We start from the raw sequence: 8,974 nt of genomic DNA, 5'->3' as shown, positions 1-8,974 counted from the left end.
TACCAGGACGTACAGATTGTCTCTCTGGTGCACGCTAGGCCCACAGGGAAAAGAGAGCCGCTGAAGCCCATGCATTCTGACATACAATAGGATGCACATGTTTCCACTAGCGCAACTTCCTGTGAGTTTGTGACTTTGCGTGAGGCTCATTAGTCCCTTAAACTGTCAGTCCTGCTGCGTTTGGAGCATTTTGGTATGTCTGTATGGGAGGTATTCATGAGAAATGATCACTTCAAGAGAACCACCTGCTGTTTTTAATTTGATTTTGTAGTCCTATATGTGTATGTGTGCTAGTATGTGTTAATACTGAATCCATACATGTGCGCATTATCTGTCACAGCATGGTACGATGCAGCATTTAACCTCTTTTTCACATTCATTCACATTCTTAGCATTCACTTACTGCGAAAATACGATGCATTTCATTTGGTCGCCTATTGGAGGAACTTCGGGTGAAACACCAGACGATACATCAGAGAGTAAGGAAGGAAGTTAACGAATGTGACGAAACATAACTTGAATACAACTTTAATACTTTACCTCGTCCATGTACATTGTGTTTGATTCATGTCAGGTATATTTTCATTGCAAATGCCGGTTGTTTAACACTGAAGACTCCAATGGTCCCGCTGCTCTTGTTTTCATTGTTGCGATTGAGAGACCTCCTCGCGACACAAATTACATACTGCAATTTTAATTATTAATGCACCAATGTGTTTGCTCCAAGTTAGTTCCAATTCCAGCAACCATTTCCACTCACGGTCTACTTAAAGGAACAGTTAACCCAAAAATGAAAAATTCAGTCATTATCGACTCACCCTCATTCAGATGGAAAGTCAGGTGAAGTTTCATAGTCCACGAGACACTTCTGGAGCTTCACAGTAAAACAGTGTTGCAGCATTATTCTAATCAACTGCATTGACTGGGGGCTTGTTTTAAAAGGTAAAAAACAACTGATAAAATAAACATAAAACGTCTCCATACAACTCGTTCGATGTAATCCAGGTCGCCAGAAGCCCGGAGATCCCAAATTGATTTGAAAAGGCATTAATTACACCCTTGTTGCACCTTGTGCACCCGCTTCATACAGGGTGCGTTCTAACGCTTCTAGCTTAGCAGCTACAGTGAAGATTTTGGCTACAAAAGGTTTCAAACACCATCTTTTCAAATCCTGGGATCCTGGGGCTTCTGGAGACATACACCAGACAACCTGTGTGGAGCCTTTTTATTAAATTGTAATTTTTTGGGTGGATTTACAATATAATCACTTGTTCTGGAGCCTACGACTGGATCATGATATCATTTCTCGCTCGTCATCATTGAATTGTAGGTGCTCGAGCTGTACGCTACTCTGAGCACTTCCATGACTTCTCTTCCAGGCTAACATAAAAGTTAAGTTCTTGACATTGGAAACTGCAGTTGACAGAACAGTCTTCACTCAAGGTCCACTTACTCGGAAAGTTTGAACACCTACGGATCCATAACAAACAAGGAAAGGACACTTAATCATCATAAAGTTGTGTCTTGAGTAAATGTATTAAATGCTTTCCAACTATGCCGAGGATACAGACTATGAAATATAAACCATGATGATTAATGATTCTTACTGTTGCTTGTCCAACTGCACATCATAAAAAAACTACTTTATTCTTCCCTCCACACACACACACACACACACACACACACACACACACACACTTACTCTCCCTCTCTGTCTCTCACTCTCATTCATTGAAAAATGCTGTTTCAACTTCTAAAGATCATGCAGGAGAAACGTAACACTCCTCGTCGACCTACATACGCTGCAGCATCAGCTCGTTTACATGCACACACAAACTTACCTGCAGTGACCTGGATATTCTCTACTTCATGCAGACATGCATCTGCGCACACACATAATTTGTCAGTCCCATGAAACAGGCATGCTCAGGTGCAGACAAATATACAAGCCCTTCTCTCCTCCGGTTGAATCAGGTTTCTCTCTCCCACAAACACACACACACTCTTTCTCTCCGCTGAGAGGCTGAAATGTCACATGGCCGGTTGATTGGACAGTGAGAGGCCCACTGGGAAGGGGAGAGAGGTGATGAAAGGATGGACTGGTGAAACCATTCTGCTGCCTTTATTGTGTGAAGGCACAGTAGCAGACAGCTCTGTACGGGGTCCTCAATGCCGCCTATTGTGCCAACTTCTCTGTGAATCTGGGTCAACTCCAGCACACTTTTTTCCCTCACAACAATCTCTGTCTACATTAGTCTGACATTGCACTCACTTCCCTTCTGCTCTGATCCCCTGCTCTCCGATTGTTTTATCTTTCCTTATCTCATTTACACTCTTGGAAATGAGTCCTTCACCCATGTCCTCCTTCAAACGTTACAATACAGTTATGGTCAATTTATTTCTGATTTTACAGTGAAAGCCTGTCTATGCTGATGAAATCAGTATTCCTTTCCACTCTGACACAGACCAGGCGACTGCCATAAAACAACTGGACCGGTCCCTCTGTGTCTGAGGCCAGATCTCAGAGTGTTTTCTCTATGTGTGGGTTCCTCAGAGAAGGAGGAAGAGAGACCAGAAAGACAGAGGGGGGAGAAGAGATGCAGAAATACTATGGAGAAATGGCCCGGCAGGAAATGACCTCCCAGAGAGAGGGGGCTTCCCCAAGGGTAGTATTTCTCTCTGTCTTTCATACACAGACACTCACTCACACACAGCTATAATGTCTGACTATGATGTCTAGCAACAGATATGCATGAGAACGAGGCTGATCAGAGAGTGTGTTTGAGGCTTTTGGTCTGTGCTGGTAATGCAAGGAGCTGTAAGAGTCATCCATTAGCTCGGCTCTGGAAACCATTGCATCACTGGCTTCTCAAGGGAGGTTGCACGTTGTGTATAGGCTACATGAATGTGTGTGTGACTTTGTGTGCATGAGTAAGTTAACTGCTTATTTTTCCCATGTTTGACAAGTCTCTATTCATAGACATTAACATCATGTGTTGCAATTGAGCATGTGTGTATGCAGAGAAGTTAAAATACTGTTGTTAGCTTAAAGTGATGGAAAAACTGCTGAAATAGTTTACTTCACTCATAGCAACACCTTAACAGTTGACATTGTTAGCTCGCTAAAAATGAATACATACACAGTTAAAACAGTTAGCTTAAAATAATGAATAAATAGTTTACCAAAAGTAGGCTAGTCTGGGCCTAATGGATAAATAGCCTAGTTGAAATAGTTAAAGCTAAAGCTAGCGAGCTAAAAAAAAAGAACAGTTTTAAGTTAAAAGTAGCTGATAGATAAACAGTTTAAATAGTTTGCTAGCTAAAAGTAATGGCCTCTTAGGCTAGATTGGCATAGCCGAGGCTTAACGAATAAACAGTTGAAATAGTTTTGTAAGAGTAGGCTAATGAATAAAACGTTGGAACAGTAACCTCGTCTAAAAGTACATGTAATGGATAAACAATTGCTTATTTGTAGTGAATAGCTTAAAGTAATGAACAAACAGTTGAAATACAATATTCAGCTAAAATATAAATACATTTTGAAAAGTTTACCAACAATTCTGTTGTATGAAAAAACAAAAGACTGTCACAAATCATTCCACTTTTATTTACTTTTCCACTATTATTAAAATAAGGCATACTATATATCATACAGTTAAAACTATAGGCCACATGATAGTTAACCTAGTGTTGATAAAGGGGTACTTGAGCTCTGTTGGGGGAGCTACCTACTTTGTAAGCATAGCATTGCAAGCTTGCCTATAGCCTGGGCTACACTGAAAGAAGCTGAACTGCAGCAGGAATACGCTTGAGAAAAATGTAATTTGGTTAAAAAAGGTAGTTCAAACTACTTTGTATGAACTGAAGTTGACAATGTGCATGCAAAAGTCACATGCAATCTAAGAATTACACTCAATTCATGCAAAAATGAGCCACTTGTGCAGGTCATACATAAACCAAAAAAAATCTAAATACCGTCTGTTCTCTTGGAGACAGAGGGCAAGAAATGTGGAGAAATGGAGTGTAGTAGAGTCCAGGTGGGGATATTGCAGCAGCCAGGTAACTTCTCAATTAGCATGATCATTGTCAACAAATGGCACCTAATATATTCAAGTGATGAATGGATTGCCTGGGCATTGATAGACAGCAGTCAGGTTGAAGGACAAAGGGTTCAATTAGGTTATAGTAGAGAGGCAATGCTGAAATAGAAATAAAAAACAATTTCTTCACCAAAATAGCAACAACAAAAAAAAAGGCTATAATTTCACTCATTGCATCACATGAAAATGTAGCTGAACTACTGCAAAATAGTTTAAATGTCGCTCACTACTCTGTATGACTACTTGAGCTCATCTAACAGGGCTGCAGTCAGTAAAGGTTCTGATCTATAGATCAGACAGTGTGTATGTCAGCAATCGCTCTGCCTCATGTGCCATAAATGTGCAGATGTCTTGGCAGTAGCGTGGCATTTTTTTCTTTTCAACCCAGACTGGAACACAAACCTCCGTGCGCACTGCAGATAACCATCCCCTCCCTGTGCTGCACAGCTCTGTACAACATGCTCCATTCACCGCTGCATTTATTCCCCCGCTTTCAAGTTGGAGATCTTTAACTAAGATTTGGCACCTCTCTCCCCGTCGGTCTTAACACACACTTCACGACCCGAATTCCTCATCTGCAAATGTGAACCATCTGTGCTCCTCGTGGCCCCATGTAGCAGCGCGGGGCGCGTTAATGAGAGGCTGGTAAACTGCAGTTTAGGCTGCGTGATGATGGTGATCCTACTGTATTGTACTGTACTGTGTTGATTGTAGCTTAGAGTTACTTGTATGTATTCAGCGCTCAGATCTGATGTCCCACATCACTGTTCACCAGGCTGCAGCAGCTGTTTCATGATTTCCACCCCACATCTTAACAAAACCAATGACAGTATGAATTTTAAACATTTTTGCTGAGCTCGTTTTATGAGTGACTCTGCTTGGCTCTGTGTGCTCCCTGCTGCGAGGGAATCCAACTCTTCGGGTTTCTCTTGGGCTTCCGTGGGAAGGAGATCTTCCTGTCTGCTTTGTCCATACCAGGGATCCGATCCAGATCTCAGACCCCCGGTGGCTGCGGGGGCGCGCACAAAACTCGGTCAAAGGGTTTCTCAACCTCTCTCTCCCTCCCTCTGTGTCTCTCTCTCTCACTGTAGAGTCTCGTGTGTGTGTATGTATGTGTGTTTGATTACCTGCGTGAACGCGCAAAGTTCTGGGACTCGTGCGTCAAGGCTTGTGCACATCTGTTTTTGGCAGGGTCGCAGAGTTGCGTGGGAGGGACTATTTCAGTGTGTGTGTGTGTGTGTGTGTGTGTGTGTGTGTGTGTGAGCAGTCTGTAATTCGCAGCAGATGACCACTTGGGGGGATGGAGGCTTTACTGGGAGGTGAGCGTTTCCTCAGACAGCACCAGAGAGCGCGCTGCACAGATTAAGTCGCTGTGTGGATGATGCTGCTGAGTGATGGAGCCGTGTGCCTGATGTGTGCGCCGCTTTTCAGAGCAACAAGTGGATTATGGACGAGTCGATCTCCAGCATGAGAGAGGAGAAGGGCGACTGCGCCTGAGCCACGCAAAGCGAAGGTGCCAGCCTGCGCTGTCGGAATGGATAGCGGCAATTTCCCGACGGGGATCTGCTTTTTCCTCCTGGCGCTCAATGGATTTATCTCCTCCTCCTCTTCCTCCTCCTCCTCATCACAAGTGACAAGCTTTTGTCCCGACCGCTGTGACTGTCAGCACCCGCAGCACCTCATGTGCACCAACCGCGGGCTGCGCGCCGTGCCCAAACCCGCCGCGCGTGTCTCCGAGGAGGCGCTCATCTTCAGCCTCGGGGGGAACTTCATCGGAAACATCTCTGCCTTCGACTTCACACGGTACAGTAACCTGGTGAGGTTGAATTTACAGTACAATCAAATCCAAACCATTCAGCCAAAAGCGTTTGAGAAGCTCTCCAAGTTGGAGGAGCTGTACTTGGGGCATAATCTTTTATCAAATATACCCGCCGGGACGTTACAACCCCTGAAGAAGTTAACTATCCTCTATGGGAATAATAATGACATGAAGAAAATCACTCCGGAGCTGTTCGCCAATTTGGATAATCTGGTGAAACTGCGTCTGGACGGCAACTCACTAGAAGTCCTGCAGGACTCCGTTTTTAAAAGCTTGACCAGCCTACATTATCTCCACCTGGAATACAACAAGCTGCATCACATCCACAGAAACGCTTTCTCCAAACTCACCAACCTGCGCTTTCTAAACCTGGCGCACAACAAGCAGGCGGTCGTGCGCAGCGCCCTCACTTTCTCCCAGCTCAGAGCTCTGACAACCCTGCTGCTGTCCGAAAACGAGATCCAGCACGTCGGGAACCACGTCTTCCAAAATCTGAAAAAGCTGTCCACGCTGTCCCTCAGCAACAACAGGATCTCTCGCCTGGACAGCGAGGCTCTGAGGGGGCTGTCGAGCCTCAGGGAGCTTCTGATTGACGGCAACGAGCTGGAGGAAATCCCCGCCGGTCTCCTCGACTCCCTGGAGCGCGTCGAGGAACTGGACTTCAGTCGCAACCGGATTTCCCAAGTGGACCCTTCTGCTTTTTCGCAGCTTAAGCATTTAAAGGTGCTGAAGCTGAAGAACAACATGCTCACCAGCCTGTCAGGAGACATTTTTGGACTCAACAACGCGCTTTACGACCTGGATCTCCATGGCAACAACTGGACGTGCGACTGTCGTCTGGAGGAGCTGAAGAGATGGATGACTGCTGCGCACTCTCAGGGCAAGTTGTTGACTGTTTTTGTGCAATGTCATCACCCAGCAACTCTGAGAGGGAAATATCTGGACTATGTGAATACTTCCCAGCTGCAGCCCCTCGGGAACTTGACCCACTTGTGTAGGAGCCAAGCTGGGCCTGAGGAGAGCCGAGGAGGGGGTGTGTTGGTAAAGGTCAAGGGGGAAGACGCAGGAGGTGAGGAGAGGGGTGAAGAAGGCCAGGTGGAAGAGACAGAGTTGTTACAGGGAGACAGGGACGGGGTGATAATGAGGAAAGAGGGTGAGAAAACAAAAAGAGAGGGACAGGAGGAGGTGAGAATCCAGGGAGACCAAGGGGGTGTGGAGGTAGCAGCACTGGAAAGGAAGAAACCGAAGAAAGAGTCTCTCAGCCCAAGGTCACGACCTGCTACAGAGGCAACTAGGAAACGTGCCAAAGGCAGACAAAGGTCAAATGTCACTTCCAGAGCTGATCAACCATCTACTTCCTCACCAAGTCATGCTGGAATCCAGGAGAGAAACACCACAGATCCAAACACTGGGCCCACCACCACCACCACCACCTCTCCGGTCCAGTCTGGAGCAAGATTTGATCTCCTGAGGTCAGATCAGGACGAAGCTCTACCTGTAATCACAGATCCTTGTGTGTTCAACCGCCATTTCATCACTAATGTTTCAGTGGATCATGTGACATCGAGTACTGTCACCGTCTGCTGGACCACCAAGGATCATCACAGCTACACACCAGGACCTGGGCCAGGCCTCGATGAAGTCCACTACCGGATCCTGTTCGACCGGTTTGGCACCCAAGATCGTTTCCCCCGCTACGTGTACACTCGTGGCACAGCTCGCTCTGTAACCCTCAGAGAACTCAGCTCAGACGTGACCTACATGGTTTGTGTGGAAGGAGTAGTCGGAGGATCCGTGTGTCAAGTCGCACCCCGTGACCACTGCGCAGGGCTGGTCACTCTCCCTGAGGGGTTCAACCGAGGAGGTGTGCTGACCTCCGACCTCCAGCTGGTGACAGTGGCAACGCTGGCTGGGAACGCCGTGCTGCTGCTCGTCATTGGCAGCATCTGGCTGGGCCGGAGCCTGAAGAGGAGGTTGCAGAGGAGGAAGTCGGCAGTGCACGTGAGGCACATGTACTCCACCAGACGACCATTTCGTCCGACCATGACGACGGCTTCGGTGTCTGCTGACTTCACCAGCTACCAAAGCAGCCGTCCGGCGCGGCTCGCGCCCCTGGAGGAGGGGAACCTCATCGAGTTCCCTTGTGACCGCTTTCTGGACAGCAACAGTGTTCGCAGAGACAGTGACATGCAGAGATTCTCTGACTAGAGCCTTCAAAACTTGAGACTGTACAACAGGTTGTCCTCTCTCTTAAAGGAAGGGAGGCAGTTTTGGAGAAAGATAGTCGATTGTTGCATCTCATCCCCAGTTCGTCAAATACAGACTCATTGACGGCCTGGGAGTGAGACTCATCAATCAACTATCTTTCTCCAGAACCGTGTTCCCTACCTTTGGAAACATGGGTGTGTGTGGCTGTGAACAAACCAAGCCAACAATCCCACCACTTTGCGTTTCCTCTTTTCATTTGACCACAAGAAAACTTTTGAACGTGACAAAAGAACAGCTGAGCTCATCAGTGCCTTCTCAGACACCAGAGGAAGTCCAATCCCTCTGACTTCCTCTTCCTGCTTTGCGCCTTTCCGCTTTCATTTCCTTGCACCTGCGCTTGTGTTTTCTTGATTTGTTGCGATTGTTCAGTGTGTACGCATGAATGATTGATCACTGATTTCAACTATGGTGCTAATATTGAGTTCATAGACATCATATTGTCTCATATTTGTACAGCGTGTAATGATGGCTGCTGGTTGGCAGGAAAAAAAAAGACACTTGTTTTGTATCACATCTATCACGTTTTATACTTTTACATATGATTTTGTATTACATGAAGAAGTAAAATCCCCAACAATGTGATTGATTCGTCTTCTGGATGATCTGTTTTGGTGGCTTTTATATGTATTTTACATGAGCAACTGATTACGTAAAGCACAAGGGAATTATATTTCTAGAGATAGGGGGTACTCTAGATCTACAGCAGTGATAAACAGGATATTCGTACACAACGATTACTTGCAATCACCTCTTAAACTCCATGTTGCGCTTCTCTCTTTATCTTTAC

The 8,974-nt window shown here is 45.9% G+C and overlaps 1 protein-coding gene across 1 annotated transcript; it reads left to right on the top strand.

Moving 5' to 3' along the window:
• Positions 1-4,924: 4,924 nt before the first annotated feature.
• Positions 4,925-8,769, top strand: tril (TLR4 interactor with leucine-rich repeats). The gene has a single exon (XM_084379165.1). It carries the CDS (start codon positions 5,635-5,637, stop codon positions 8,125-8,127), a length of 2,493 nt encoding a protein of 830 aa, XP_084235291.1. The 5' UTR covers positions 4,925-5,634; the 3' UTR covers positions 8,128-8,769.
• Positions 8,770-8,974: the final 205 nt, after the last annotated feature.

The sequence above is a fragment of the Pagrus pagrus genome (assembly GCF_965226575.1).
Source record: "Pagrus pagrus genome assembly, chromosome: 17".
Classification (NCBI taxonomy): Eukaryota; Metazoa; Chordata; class Actinopteri; order Spariformes; family Sparidae; genus Pagrus; species Pagrus pagrus.
Note: the sequence above shows the minus strand (reverse complement) of the source record. Positions and strands in the feature narration are given on the sequence as shown.

Excerpts from the sequence above, each read along its gene's own strand:
- tril (XM_084379165.1), top strand. The coding sequence starts at position 5,635 with ATGGATAGCGGCAATTTCCCGACGGGGATCTGCTTTTTCCTCCTGGCG.